Genomic DNA, 15,895 nt, shown 5'->3' with positions numbered 1-15,895 from the left:
GCAAGGAGCAGATGTAGCTCTCATAGAACCTGTATTCCACAACCAAAATGATCCGTGGTAGTTTAATGCTAGCAGCATTGCTTGGTGCATCACCTGTGCCTCTCAATTCCCAAGTATTAACAGCAAGTATTAACTGTCTTCTCTATTATGAGTCTATACCTGAACAACATAGGGCTACGACCTGTAAAAACTGAAAAAGTGCAGGATGAACACTCCTACAGTGAGAAGAACACGCGTTGTTTTTTCTTATTGTTTGCTTCCTATAGACACAGGTAAAATTTATTTATGGCACATTACCTATGTAGATTTAAGGAAAACAATATTTGTTGAGGTGCCAAGTTGTAAATTGTTTTGCATATTTATTCTAACATTTGGGATGCAGATGCAAATCTATTCAAAAGCTAGTCAATGCATTTTTTTCAGTCTGTGTGGTGAATACTGAACTGGATTCCATTTTGCCCCCATTGCCAACAAATTTATCCACTATATATACGCATTATCATACAAATACGATCGGTCACAATAGCGTATCCTGCCCTCTAACAAACCAATGATCGCTACCTAAGGTACGGGCTCCAAAGTGTTGCATGTAAGGAACAAAATTCCTAATAGTATACCAGCAAGACAATGGTAGGAAAAAAAAATGTAGTAAACAGAAATAGTAAAGAAATAAAAAGATTTAGAGAGGCTTCTTTGTAGATCATTTATGGTTTATATTCCCTGTAACTCAGCTGCATGAAAGTATTTCCTTCCCATTAGTAAAAGGTTTATAAAACACAAAAGTTTTATTATATGAACAAGAACCACATTCTTCAAACACTGCCAAATTTGAGTCCCAAGAGGCAGCTTGACATTAATCAGCTGTTCAATACAACGTAAGTTTCAGACCATCTCTTACTAGTTTTTCCACTTCTGTTTTTCCTGTATTTTACATTCCTAATGTTGGTCTTCCACAAAATAATACCTGTTTTTTCATATCATCATTTCTATAGCTGACTTGCTATTAAACACCTAAATAAAAGTCAAGGGTTTTTTTCCTTCATTTAGTATCTCCCTATTATTTCATTCACAGGAATAGTAACAGCAATAACAGGTTAATCTTTCAGAAAGTCATAAGATCAATACTTACTCCTCAAACATAAACAATTTCATGAAGATGTTAACCTTAAAGACTACTAAAACCAAGACCATAGTTACCAGATCTGGGCAGGAATGACTAAGTTGTGGAAAGTGAAACTGACTGCACAACTGCTACAAAAAAGTGAACGACAAAAAGAGGAATGACAAAAAGAGGAAAGTACAAATATCTTTGCTATTAAATTAAAAAAGTAGAAAACTAGGAGAAACTAAAATGACCCTGTTTTAAGCAAAACAGAAGACTCCAGATACACTGCGTAAAACAAGAAAAATTTCCCACACGTTCAACAGTTAAAACTACAGACAGATAGCATTTATTTTTAGAAAAAACCATTCATTTCTTAATAAAACTTTTCCTTCCTAACTAATGGAGAGCCAAGCTGCTCTCCAAATCATATTGCGCATGGGGACGTGAAAAACACTAGTTTAGAAAATTGGTCTGCTGCCATTTGTTGACAAGAAAAGGCTGAGAATTGACACCAGAAACAGTAAATTCTTAAATTCTTAATTCTTACACGTAAGGTAAGGCTAATTTTCTAAATTGTGTTGTTCTCCTCTGCAACATGCCAAAATAAACAAGTTTTCTATCTTTTTGTAGTGCTTTCACTCAACATTCATACTAGAAGAGACTGGCTTGCTGACTACCAAAAGAAAGTCTAAGAGAAGAAAGAATTGTTGTCTCCAAATACCTCAGATAAAAAGAAAAGAAAAAAAATCAACAGTTTAAGCCAAGTAACAATGAGAGCACAAGAACAAAACAATAAGATGTCTATCAATACCTTTTCAAAAATTACTTGGACGTAATCATCAAGTTCTGAAGTAACTCGCCAGCAAGGGTAGCAGCAATGTACAATCCTAAGTAGCTCTAAGCTGCCTGAAAGAGTTATAACAGCATTTCAATAACAGCATTTTAAATAAAGCAACAGACAAAACCCACGTAGGTTTCTTCTAGTCCGATAATGCTGTCTTAAGTTTCAGGTAAGTTTTGTCTCAGCTTTATACGGAAGTAACTGAAAGTATAAAGTCCTTCCCTCCAAAGAGGGATGCATAACCTCCATTCAGAAGTCTAGATAACCATTAACGGAACTAGTAAGAAGGAACACTGGTACAGGCCTACAAATTAGTTTAAACACACAATAAAAATATATTTATAATTTTATATTTTAGAATTTAGAGGGATTGCATTGTGCGGATGACCTTTTTGCTGACTTTTTCAGCTCTAATAGTATTATTACTTAGACAAAGGGCATGAAGTTTTCAGACACAATTTAAGGATGGACTGGAATCTCTTAGCTGATCTTTTTGAGATGCAAGACTCAGCATGTTCTTCTGAATTCCGAGATGGTTGCGCAGCTCTCCATGGCAACCCAGGATGCACGCGCCCTGCAGCCTGCTGGCAAGAATCGAACAGGAACAGCACGTTAGGCTGAAAACCCTTCTAAAGCAGAAGGAAGGCCACAACTTCAAGGTGGGGTACAATTTGTGTCTTTGCGATCAGGTCAATAAAAGGATGAAGAATTCCTGAATAACTACGCCTCTCTGTTCAAAAACTGAATAAGCAGAAGGGGAGGAACTAGACCAACAAAGCCTACAGTCTAGTGGATAAATAAAATTAGGTTTGGCATAATTTAGTTTAGATACACCGTAACATTTCTAGCTCAAATTCTTGAAGAGTTTAGAGCTTGTTCCCTGTACACTCCACTCTTCACAGTATGTTTGCAGGTCCTTTTTTTCCTGTTCTATTAATAGCCTGTTTCATTCCTCCCCTTAAAATTTCATTTCCTACTTATCACCCTTATCTATCTTGTTAAGCACAACACAACAGATTAAAGGGATCTGATGTGATGTGTTTTTACTACTAGCTCGCTTTAGAGAAACACGGGTGATCCTTCAATCGGTAAAGGCTGGTTTGATAAGCACGTCTGGCTTTTGCTTCCAAAGAAGTGAAGTCGACGACTGCCAGGAGGGCGTCACTGCAAGCCACGACGCCGGGCAGCAGCCCTCCCAGGCTGACTGCACGGTAAGTTTGTCCGCCAACACCTCAGGCCGCTCAGAAGCCGCTCGGCGATAAAGGCCGCGGCAGCCTTGCGAAGCGGGGACCGGAGGGGCTGGCGCTGCCGCCGCAGCCGCGCTCGGAGCCGCCCGACGGCGGCGCGGGAGCAGGTGCTGACCGGCGGCGGCGGCGGGACCCGGCGGTCCCACCCGTGCCAGGCGGCCCCGCGCGGCACGGCGGCTGCCCGCCGCAAAGCCCCCCCCTTCCTGGCATCCAGCGCTCACCGCTGCGCCCACGACGCGACCCCCGCGCCAGCCGCCGCCGGCTTCGCGGCGAGCGACCGGTCCTCCCGGCGCCCCGCCTCACCTGGGTGCCGGCGCGGCCGCGGGGCCGCCGCAGTCGTCCCCAGAGGGATCGCCGCCGCGGGGAGCGCGGGGCGGCACCCGCCCACGCGCAGCCGCTCTTCGAACCCGCCAATCCCCGCGCGCCCGCCCCCGCAGGCGGGGCGGCCAACGGCTCTCCCCCGCCGGCCGCAGCCGTCTGCGCGCGCTCCGCCCCGCCGCCGGAAGGCCGCGTCGTTCGTACGGACCAATGCGGGGGGAGGGGCGGGCTCCCCTCCGAGGCGAGGGGCGGGGCGGGGGCAGCGCCGCCGCCGCGGCACCTGCGTGCCGGCCCTGCCGCTCCCCCGCCCCCCCCCCCCCCGCCCGAGGGCAGGGCTCGGGTTACCCGTGTGGGCGCGGACACGGCGGCAGCGCCCCGACCCCTCCCCCGCGGCTGCTGGCGTTTTAACCGGAGGGTACGGACAGCTGACCCCAACCCGCCGCGGCGGAAGCCAGCTGTAACCAAAGCGGCCGCCGCGGGCCCTCCGCGCAGCGCAGCTTCGTCTCCGAGAGAGAAGGCGCGGCGCAGCGGGACAGCGACGCTGCTGCCGCCGCTGCTGCTGCGGGGGCTCGGGCGCCGTAAGTGTGCTTCTTGCTTATAGCGGCTACAGATACGGGGAAAGAACCTGTTTTATGAAGCCGACAAGGCTGTACCTTACTTCAATAGCACATGAATTCATTGCATTTTATATCCGATGAAATGGGGCGAGAAAGAAATTGAAAGAAGTTTGGTGATTTTTCTCTGGTGCAGAAGCCGAAGAAACACGTGATGGTGGTGATGTAGAGTGTGAGAACTTGTAATTTACTTTTTCTTTTTTTTAACTGAGGTTGAATTCTAGTACTACTGTTGGCTCCGTTACCAAGTTTTTCTGTCTATAATACTACAGAGGGAATAACAAGCAAGGGCAGTTACCTGGCACTAAGCTCAGTTCTGCTTTTCCCAGTGCTTTTGTCATTTGTGTCTCTATTTCCTCCAGTAGTTCATCCAGACTGACACTAGTGTAAATGCCAGACGATGACATCCATGCCGGGGGGATGTACCTACAGTAGGTACAAGATAGAAGTAGATCTTATTCTTAACTGTATTTAAGTATAAAGTAACTATTACTCATACATTACGGATTTTGATCCATGCAATAACAAAAGCTGTATCCAAAACAGGAGAAGGAATGGCATTCATAAACTGAATATGGAGACTACAAAAAAGTGCAAACCATCAGGGTGGATGAAAACCCAAATGAATAGTTCATTTTCAGATGAATTAGGCTGTATCACCGATGCAACTGATGAGGAACAAGATGACTTACCTTATGATGGAGATGTAGGAATAACCTGTAAATACAATAATAATTCAGATAATTTGAATGACTGTGCTTGTACAAAAGGTGGTTCTGGTATTTTAAACTTCGTCTGTTCTGAAGACAACAAAAACATAAAAGCAACAGCAAATTATGAAACTCATCCACGGCCTGAAGAATTCTCCAGTCACCATAGAGATGCCATAGGAACAATGGGAATTTCAGTTGAAACGCCTGGAAGTGAAGCTTCCTTTAAGAAGGAATTACCTGTTGGCAGTTTTAGCAAACTAGATAGCAAAGAACATCTAATTAACTCAAAAGTGTCCGATGTCCTTTTGCATCGTTTTTCTAAGGGAGAGTTAATAAGCACGTGCCAGTTAATTGAATGCGAGACAATACCGGAGACATCCTTTACTGAAAGTATCGATGACGCTGTGAACAAACCTGAGCCTTCAGAACACAAAGGCCCTTTAGCACATGAACAACGGGCAACGAACTTTGAAGAGTATCACTTAGAAAAGCACGAGGAAGTGAACACCAGTGATAAAAATCAAAATTTGCTAAATGGAAATCGATGTGTTTCAAAGAAACCCATTTCTTCTACTGATAAGTGTGGGTGCAGACAAGAAAGTTCACAACTGATGAATGAGAATGAAGATACACACATCTTTCAAAACATGAAAGAAGAGAGCACCCTGTTTAAGAAAACCGTTTCACCTCACGAGCTCAAATATGGCCAAGGTCAAGCTCACCGTTGCCTTCCCGACTTCTCCGAAGTCGCTTCAGAAGTTAAAGTACCAAAAAGAAGTGATGATATTAACTCAGTTCCTACAAAATCCTTCCCTGTTTTGCTAAGTGAATCAGTAATTGTGAACAACACTCTAAAAGATAAGAACCACTTCTATTCTGCTGAGGTAGAGAATCGAGAAGAAACGAGCATTCCAGAACTGTTGCAACAGCTAGAGGTAATCACGATGCTTTAAGAAATTCTTAATACTTGGTAAGGAGTGGTTTACCATAAGAAGATATTATGCATCCAGTAAAATCTAACATGACTATTTCATGCAGGCAGTCTGTAGCTATCAGTGAGCATCACTTTAGTCAACAATTGCTTTCACAAATAAAATTTTGTGGGACTGAGTTTATATGGAACTTACATTACCAAATATTTAATGATGCTCTGGAGTATTATTTCCAATTATAAAGCATCCTATCAAATCATTAGGAAATTCACTATAAATTGTTATTTCTAGTATTATATGTAAATGTCCAAATTAACCACAAGTACTTTAAATTGAAAGTTTTTCTTAAACGTATATTTTTATACTATGCCTGTGTTTATGTTAAAGGTATCTTTGCCTTTTTTCACATCTTAACATTCTTCAACTATTTATACTGGTATTTATTGACAAGTCAATTGTTTTTAAAGGATTTGTTTGACAACAGTATTTCTCTTACTGAAGTAAATTTCTTTCAAAGTTTGTTAGTAATTAGGTAATAACTTCTCAGTTTCGTGCCCTGCCATGGAGGTCACTCACAGAGCTATATACAAGTCCATTCCTAGATTTACATCTTAGTAAATCGTGCGAGATGTACTAAGTTTTAATAGTTTTCCCTATTATTTCCTGGCTGCAAACAAGATGCTGACACAGCATGCTGACACCCAGAATCACACTGACCATCTGAGATTGAATCCTAAGGTAAATATCTCAAAATGGATTTTTTTTTTTTTTTTAAATTCATTCTTCTGTATCTCTAGGACTATGAACATTCCCAAAACCTAATTTTGTCACCTTCATATTGTACTTCCCATTTATACAAATCCTCTTCAGATTTTCACAATATAGAGCTGAAATATTTAAGTACTTATACAATGAGATACTATACATATATCAAACTATAAACAGAGAAAATTATATGGTATTGTTATAATAAACATTTCATTAATATTAATAACTTCTCCTATGTATTTTGAGTTATTTCTAAATTTTTTGTTTATGTCCACAAGTGTTCTGTACATTGTTTCTATAACCAAAGTTCTCATTTTAACAGATACTTCCTCAGTCAGATTTTCCAAATGCCAGCATTGCCATTTACTCAGGAGACACTGGGACATCCTCTGAAGTCTTTACATTATGTGCTCCTATCCCTATACAATCTACATGTGGTTTGTCTAAAGCAAGTAAATAAAATTACAGTAACTATGCAAATTACTATTTTATGTCATTTGATAGCACTTTTGGGCAGACATTTTGGGCAGAAATTCCAATTGATTGATCTTATCTTGTATTATGTAGGATTACAGTGTGGAACAGCAGCATCAGCATTACCAGCAGCCGGTACAGCAGAAGCACACTGTCTAAATCCTTCTAATTTACTGCCAGAACTAACACTAGGAGAAAAGATGTCTCAAATACTAAAGGATCAGACAGATCAACTGATAAAGAAAGTAAAGAGCTCTGTTTCAATATATACTTTGCACTGATGCTCAAATTCTATATTCATTTGGCTTATTTGGGATTTTAAAAACAAATATAAGTCTAATATTTTGTCTTGAAGGTGGAAGACTTCTCTAAGCACATGACCCAAGAGGCATTCCTTTTACAAGACAACTATCTGGTAAACTAATTTATGTATTATCTGACATGCACTTTAAATGGCTGTAGACTCACAATTTTCTGGCAAGATACTCCATGTTTTCCTCAGACAGACATTTAAAAATACTATTTTTCTTAATCTCAGACATTATGAGTTTAAGAGGCAAAAATGAAGGTTTCTGTAGGTGGCTGAATTCTTAAATCTGCTTTAAGGATTACAACTCAAAAGTATTAGTGAAAGGTCTTAAGTTGCCATATAAGTTATGAATTTTGACATGTAGGGTATCAGTTCAGAAGTCATGGTTTAATATTTTACTTGTACGTAATAGAGCAGCACAGAGTACTAGGTGGACATACAAGATGCAGTCCTGTTCCAGTTCCAAGGAGTACCAAAATTCTTACCAACATCACTGCAAATAGCATCTGGCTTACCCAGCATAAGTAGCTATCACTATGGCTTGCTGTATCATAATGACATTTGCTATTGAATTATTTCTTATTGGTAAAGGCATTAAATCAATTGAAAAGATACCTTGATGCCTTGGAAAGGAATTACTTAACAGCTAGAGAAGAGCACCGTAATTTACAGCTGCAGAACTACAAGGACAAGTCTATCAACGTTGGAGAGTTTGATCCTGAAAGGTTAGAATTTAGTAGTACATCAGTATGTTTTCCATATTTTGAGTGTCTTACAACCATTACTTCATTTATCCATTAGAATTTTTCTGAAGGGAAAACATTATCTTGATGTTATATGTGGTAACCTAAAAGTTATTTGGCCGAAATTCATCTTGGGCTTTACATACCCTAGTTATAATTAGGATATCTAATGGATTAATTCAAGTACTTAAAATGGACTCAGTGAATTCCATTATTTTTTTTTTTTTCCTATGGGAAGTGCACTGCAATGCCCAATATGGTTATCATAGTAAGAAATAAAGTATCAGTTTCTAGAGGTTTCACTAACTGTGTATTGCAATTGGGTTTAGAAAGGTGGAAGGGGAAATATTTAGACTTGGCATGCTGCTTGAAGACATCCAAGAACAAACCGATGACAGCAAATGCAGCTTTTCTTCTTTGCTTACTTCCTATGAATCTGCCCATTCATCATATTCTCTTTGTGAGGTAACTCAATGAGTTTTATTATTTAAAGACTACAACTATGCTGTTTTACTGATGCCAGTCTCAAGAACCTCAGTGTGGTTGTACTATTGTATGTTTTCCTCTTATAACAGCATGACTCTTTCAGATGGCATGTTATTTCAAAGAAAATGTTTTGTGTTTTTTTTTTCCATGAAATATTAACTTCATAATATTTCATTAATTAGAACAGAAACCTAAGTGTAAACACACAGCTACTCTGAATATTCTTAATCCCAGCTTCAAAAGCATTTATTTCAGAGTAAGAAAATATGAGCAGCTACTTTAACTTTTACAAAGCTGTCTTTGTTTTGGGGAATTAATCACTATCCTTTAGCTAGAAGAACTATTACTTGGTTTGTCCAAGATTCTTAAACTGCAGAATTACTAGAAGACCAAACATCATTGTGTTATAGAAAATTGAGTTTACTGCTAAATATGGTAATATTTTGTCCTGGATCTTAAATGCACACAAAAAAAATCTTACAGCCTTCTACAAATCTACAGATAAGTATCACCAAATGCTTTCATAGTCAATGTTTTAGAAAACATTCTTCTCTGAATCCCAAGTTAGAGACACTTAGAAAATGCTGGCTGGTAGAAGTCATGTACTTGCAATGCAGTGACCACATACTACATCTATCTATGCTATGGTTATTTTGTACAGAGCTCAGTAGTTTCAAGCATTGCTGATCCTCCAGAAAGAAGAGGTATCGAAACTGCATTTCTTCACAAGAACAATGAGGGAGAAAAAAGTCAGACAACTGATGTAATCCCACAGACAAATCAATTTTCTTTAGAAGGCAATAAGTGCAATCTTTGTCTTCACACGTAAGTGAAAACTTTGAAACAGCTATTGAAGTTTATAGAATACTTTTATAGAATGCTATAACTACATACCCAAGAATTCCTTCCAGCCTGGCATTCTGACCTTTCTGGGTCTTACAGACCTCTAAGTAATTTCCTGAAACCAAAACACTACCATCAGTTTCACTAGGAGTTAAATCATACCTCTGTATAAAATTCATTGCAACCACACAAATTCAGGATGTGAATGACTAGTGAAAGTACGCTGCCAGTAAAAAATTATTTGCCCATATTTGTGTGGTATTTTTAATTAAACAAGGGAGGGATGCAAGTATTTACTTAATTAGCCATCAAAACCTTGTGAAACAATTCTAGATACCATCTCTGCTCTCCTGGGGAGCATTTCATAGGTGTTAATACTCTCAATGAGGTTAGAAAAATAAAATAAATGGTTTACCCCTTAACCAATTAAGGTTACAAAAGAGAGCTGCATCAACTTCCAGAAGAGAAACAGAGCCTCTGGGAAAAGGAGGTCTGCTAGCAAAGAAGCATTCTTCCAACGTAATGGTACGAGATCTGTTTCCATACTCACTTTTTTTTTTTTTAAACTTAGATTGTCTTACTCAGTTTTGGGGCCACACAACATTTTTCTTTTCAGCTTTTGCACAGCATGATGGACAGCATAAAAAGTTTGCTTCTCTCATTAAAGGCTTAACTGTGTTTACTAGCCTGCCTTCATTATTTGTTCAGACAGCAAAAGCCTACAAGGAACTGCTTGCCTACAAAAACACTTAATTTTAAGGCATTGAGAGAAATTAATTCATATATACTAATCCTTCTCAAAGCAACATGAAAACCTGTCTTGAATTCCAACTTCACAGATGAAAAATTGCTCGTATTTTGTCCAGTCTGCTCTACCGTTAGAATTGTAAATAGATAAATTTTAGAGTTGATGGCAACTAAAAGCAATATAGAAGTGATATGCAAATGATGCCACTGTTTACGCTATCCTGTTTGATATGTAATACAGTTACGGATACACAGTAATATAAACCATCATATATAAATTTGTTTTGCCTTTTGGGTGCAACAGAGATTCCTTTCACCTGAGGAGAAATATGCTGCTGAACATCTTGCATCTCATAGTCAGGGTACATTAAGTCAAAAACTTGATGATGATGAAGAAAGTATGAAAGGGTAAGTGTATTATGTATTTTGGCTAGTCATAGACGTGGTTTTCTACAGCTAAGTGAACAGGTAACATGCACGTGCACTGATGTGTCTCTATAGTGGACTCTGCATGAAACACAGAAAAATTTCTTTAATACATATAAATGAGAGGATAACCTGTTTTCAAGTTTATCACCAGTTAATCGCATAAGGTATGTGATACACCAGATGACCAGAGAAATGGCAAAACTCCCATCAATTTTATTAAAGAGAGGATTGTATTCATATTACAAAGTAGCCCATCTCTGTGAACTAGTATAAGGTTTATGATGCTTAAATGGCACAGAGTTATTTTAATAGTGTATTACGAGAAGAGGCTTTGTCTTTGTTCTCTATTCAGCAGTGCATGTCAGCATCCTGAATTGGGATGATTGCAAAGTGCTCAGCAATGAAAAATATTTGGAATTATCATTGTCATGAACTAATCTGGTAGGCCTGGAAGGAGAGCATATTGATACATCTGCATGTATTTCACGTGTAAGGGTCAATCTGTAAAGTTTCATTTACAGAAATGTCAGCATGATAAAATCATTCTACACGGGTTATTTTGGAGTTTGAAATTTTGGAAAATTAAATCTCTATCCAAAGCTAGATCTAATAATACATGCAGTATAGAACACAATAATATTCATCTAAATAACACTCGCAGATTATTTTACAGAGTAGATGTTAATATTTATTGAGTAAAACTCACCTAGCTTCCACTTTTTTTCCCCTCTGTCATTTAAAGAAAGTTAGCTCAATCTTCTGATCATTATTTTCATGAATGGGTGGAAAATTTGCCAAATAAATTTCACGATACTGTATGCCCTAAGTTGAAAATACATGTCAAATACGGCAAACAAGGAACTTTGTTCTTGTTCCATCAGAAGGTACATCTCAAATATTCCTCTAATTATCTAAAGGCAGTAAAATTAAAACCTTAATAGCTCGAAGTTGCTAAGGTACTACAAAACCGTATCATCCTTACCATTGATAACATTTTGATGCAACATATATGAACACATATATAAATGCATAGGATTTCATACTACTTTGCTATTCAGAGATGTGATTATCAAGACCTCTCCTTTTCAGCATTTTTAACAGCTCTGGTAAGTCAGGGTCCTTTTGTCAGAATGTGTCCTTTAACTAAAGGGGTCATTATTTCACAATTGCTTAGTTTTTAATTTAAGCTTTACTTGCCACCTTTTCAGATAACTGATACGGGTAGAGTTCTTTCTATGAGTAAATCCAATTCCTCCTCAACTAAGAAGCGGTCAAACATTAATATAATATGCTCATGAGGCTTGTCATAAAGGTATTAAGATACAATTAAAATATCATTCTGTTTTCATGCTCAAAGAAATACAAACATCCAGGAAAGGAAAACTGGAACATGTTCATTCTTCATTCAGAGAAAACCAACTGATTTATCAGATACCAACCTGAGTAAGTAGTGTTGGCATACAAAGGTCAGAACTGTGCTGATACCTACTGTTGAATCCTGTTAAGAAATACATTCCTGTCATGTCTCAGCAGCATGAAAATTGTTTTGTAGTTTTAACAGATGTTACTGCTTAGCACAGAACAAGACACTAAGGATAAAAAAGGAGACTAAAGAGGACACCAAGTCAAATTCACTGTGGAAGTCTCGGTGACAGACCAAGAGAGAACAGACAAGCTGAAACAGGATTTTCAGTCAGATATCATCAAAAGAGTTTTAACTCTGAGTCTAGTCAAACATTGAAGCGGTTTGCCCTAGAGAGGCTGTGGCATCTCTATCCTCAGAGATATTCAAAACTCAACTGGACAGGGTCCTAAGCAACTTCATCTAAGTTGGTCCTGATTTGAGAGGGGATTGGGCCAGATGATCTCCAGAAGTCCTATCCAACCTGAATTACTCTATAATTCTAATTCACCTTTTTAACTACATTTCCAAATATTACTAACATCTTCAAAAGCATAACAGTGGAGTGCACACAATGCTTTGATTTTGCTTTTTCTCCTTATCACGTGCATTTATTTCATGTCCTAGAAGGAATTTCCAAACTTGGTGACTGAAACATTTCGTATCAGTACTTCCACTTTTAGTTTTTCAACTTTCTTATTCTGCATAAAAACAAAGGAAAAAAGTTCTCCTAAATCTTTGATCCGTTCAGGGTTGACACAGATTGGAAATATTCTCCTTCCTTAGTCCAGCTCCTAATAATGTAATTTCACTGAATCCAAACTAGAGCCCACACAGCCTACTGTGAGCTAGTGAAGTCAGCTGTCAAGTCATCCAAGACTCCAGCTCTTGGAGGTTCAGTAAGAATCTGTTGGCATTTATTTCTCTTGGGGCATCTCAATTTTATCTTTCCACTGCAGAATACTCTGGAGCTGTTAGTATCCAACAACTAAAAAAGAATAGCATAAGCTGTCCTACATTCAGTTTTAAGTCTGACTACGTAGTTATCCTTACCTTTGGTCTACCTTTTGTCTTTGGCTTCTCTGTGATATCCTTTCACTTTAATACACTGGGGCCATTATTGTTAGTACTGGTTTGTGCAATAGCTAAAGCAGTGCCATACGAAATCCTCCCAAATTCTCTTGTCACCTTCTTCTTAGGCTGCATTGTCTTCGTAACACTTCAACTTGTAGTAATTTTAACCTTCGAAACAAGAACCTAAAGACAGGGAGATGGAGAGCTTTTTTTTTTTTTTTTTTAAAAAAAACAGTTCTGGGACTAGAAACAACAACCACCAAAAAAAAAAAAAATCTACATTTGAGTCTTACAGTGAGCCGTTCAAAACTTTTAACAAAAGCCAACTGTTAAAGTTCAATCCCCACCTGTAAAACAGAGGAAAAAGTACTTCTTCAATTTGCAGTAGTGTTAATGGTAGTGAAGGGCTCAGAAATTGTGATGCTGAAAGCCAAATAATTACCTAGGTACAGAGGCCAAAATATACAATGTTTCAGACCTTTTTAATGTATTTTTGGGATTTTTAGGCAGCGATTCAGAAGACATCTCAGCCTATGATTCTTATAACAATTCAGAAAGCAAGGAACTTGTGAACTGTGAGACCGAAAGTTACAAAACATTCAATACAAGATTATGCGGAAAGAGAAAAGGTATGATGATTGCAAAAATATTAAAATTACACAAAAATATTGGTTATAGTGTTTGTTTTTCTAAACAACATGTCTTTTCAGAACTTAGATGCAGACGCCCTAGAGGAAGCAGAGATCAATTTAAACTCAGGAATTACAAAGAGTCTGTTCAGTCTTGTGCCCTATGTAGAAATAAAAGTTCTGGTTCATCCTGTAAGTATGATGCATTACTGAAATAATTACCAATCACAGGCTAGATTTTAAGGGGCAGAAAGCCCCACTGCACATATCAGGCCAAATTTAATTTAGTATAAGCAATCAGTAGCACTGTAGCTAAACAGTGGATGTGTACAGATCTGGTAGAGCCAGATCAGCAAATCCAGCTTTTACACACCTGGCCAAGTTTAATCCCCATGCAGAATAGCTTTGACTTTCTCTGGTTCTTTATGAAAGGAGTCCCTTCCATATTTCATTTATGACAGGAATATCTCATTTTGCAGTGCCACATGGAAGAATATTAAAATTGGGCATTACTGTGCCAACTTTTTCAGTATTAGCCATTACCTAATGTAGAATAAACAAGTACTAAAGAAAATTCCAGCTCTACACTCAAATTGTATGACATGCAGCAAAGTCAAGGAAAGCCTAATCTAAAAAAAAAAAAAAATTAAAAAATGTTGAACGTCTAGCTTTTAAAGTCACTTATCTCAGACTCCTCTCTATACTGTAGGAAGAAATTGCATGCAAAAAAATATAAATTTTCAACAGTGGGAACAAAGTATAAATTAGCTACTTCTCTCTATAAATACTGTAGAACTATACATCAAAGTAGTATTCATGTAATTATTAGGATCATGACAGTCTGATTATTCTACACTTTCCCCCTGCAGTCTTTCACTGTACGAAATGCAATATAAATCTGCATACCATTTGCCACAGAACTAAATGCAACAGCAAACCCAAAAAGGTTAATCTGTCCTCATTTACAAAAAATGTTAAACATATTCAAGTTTTATTCAGCAGTGATAGTTATTTGATTTTTTTATTTATGCTAAATAGATAAAAAATATTAAATACACAGAAAATTACTTTTTTTGGCTTTTGTTTTAAACATGGCCTCAATGACTCCAGCTTATTCACAGAAGAGACTCTCCACTCAAAAGGCTCAAAAAAATAAACAGCTACATGAACTTGTAAACAGACTTTCTGAAAGGTAAGCTGTAGCAATAACTATATGTAATACAACAGAAAATGCCATTGTTGAAGATTCAGCATAGAAAAAAAAAAACTCACCAGTATCATAACCAGGAGGAATGTTTTATCTTTTGCAGTGCATGCTGTATATTAGAATTTTACTCATTAATGAAATTAAAATATTTACCCTAAGACCAAGTGTAAATAATTCTTAGAGTAGTTCTTCAATCTTTCTAATTTAATGGAGAGTAAACATCTGACTTCTTTAGCTGACACATTTAGCAGTAAAAAACAAAAAAGTAAAAAACTGTGTTTTACAATTAAATGAAAAATTCTACTCATTGTAAAATTAACTTGCAACTGAGTATGCTATCAAGGTGTATATATTTAATTCATAGTTTAGAAATTCTTTTGCTTACTAAAACTGTTTGTATTTTATTCCATATATCTTATCTTTAGGCAAAATTTTGAGGCTGCCAAAACCTGCTATTCAAGCACATATGATAAAATTATCCTTTCACATCAATACTTACCCAGCAAGAAGTCTGCCCAAAGCAAATCTGCAATCAACATCAGAAACAGAAATGCCAATAATTCCAATGCAAATGTAAGAATTTAGAGTGAAAATTAAAAGCCACACAACTATCTCAGGAAGAGTACATCCCCATGTCATGGCACTCTCAGCAAGTTGATTATTAGTCTAAGCATGTCTGGTCCATTTGAGAATAAGACAGGAGGGAGTTAAAAAAAAAAGGAATTTTAGCTTATAGATTAGTATATTACTTCATATGAGTATGTTACAGACTTTTTACGCAACTTAGTCCCTGTATAAATGGTGAAAGAGACAGAAAAGGAGCACTGGATCTTACCTCTAGAATTATGTTTCAGTACATGAAACAGAATGTCACCCTAGCCATACAAACTACTATCAAAACCAAAAGAAAACCTTCTCAATACCACAAACATGCACCACACTGAGGCTGCTACTTTAGAAAGGTGTAAATATCCCTCAGTTCAAAGGATTACACAGTCAAACAGAGAAATAAA

General features: G+C 37.9%; 2 protein-coding genes across 9 annotated transcripts in view; one reads left to right on the top strand and one right to left on the bottom strand.

The window, feature by feature from the left end:
* GPSM2 (G protein signaling modulator 2) overlaps positions 1-4,699 on the bottom strand; it is a 32,856-nt gene extending 28,157 nt beyond the window's left edge. The window contains 1 exon segment of the mRNA XM_009470674.2: positions 4,424-4,699. The gene's annotated coding sequence lies outside the window, so the exon portion shown is untranslated.
* AKNAD1 (AKNA domain containing 1) overlaps positions 4,672-15,895 on the top strand; it is a 29,787-nt gene continuing 18,563 nt past the window's right edge. For 6 of the 8 annotated variants that reach the window (XR_015698992.1, XR_015698993.1, XM_087733217.1 and 3 more), the window contains exons 1-15: positions 4,672-5,773; positions 6,449-6,508; positions 6,861-6,990; positions 7,106-7,257; positions 7,368-7,427; positions 7,914-8,047; positions 8,395-8,530; positions 9,213-9,376; positions 9,826-9,919; positions 10,446-10,549; positions 11,928-12,013; positions 13,553-13,675; positions 13,757-13,867; positions 14,786-14,867; positions 15,308-15,455. Coding sequence is in view for 5 of the 8 variants with exons in the window: in XM_087733217.1 (XP_087589343.1) it covers positions 4,700-5,773; positions 6,449-6,508; positions 6,861-6,990; positions 7,106-7,257; positions 7,368-7,427; positions 7,914-8,047; positions 8,395-8,530; positions 9,213-9,376; positions 9,826-9,919; positions 10,446-10,549; positions 11,928-12,013; positions 13,553-13,675; positions 13,757-13,867; positions 14,786-14,867; positions 15,308-15,455 (2,658 nt within the window). In the remaining 3 variants the exon portion in view is untranslated. The remainder of the gene's footprint in view (positions 5,774-6,448; positions 6,509-6,860; positions 6,991-7,105; positions 7,258-7,367; positions 7,428-7,913; positions 8,048-8,394; positions 8,531-9,212; positions 9,377-9,825; positions 9,920-10,445; positions 10,550-11,927; positions 12,014-13,552; positions 13,676-13,756; positions 13,868-14,785; positions 14,868-15,307; positions 15,456-15,895) is intronic. The other 2 variants (XR_015698994.1, XM_087733220.1) reach the window with 1 other exon arrangement.

This window comes from Nipponia nippon, unplaced genomic scaffold, assembly GCF_047370975.1.
Source record: "Nipponia nippon isolate SJK-2023a ecotype South Korea unplaced genomic scaffold, ASM4737097v1 scaffold_5, whole genome shotgun sequence".
NCBI lineage: Eukaryota > Metazoa > Chordata > Aves > Pelecaniformes > Threskiornithidae > Nipponia > Nipponia nippon.
This window is presented reverse-complemented; position numbering and strand designations above follow the sequence as displayed.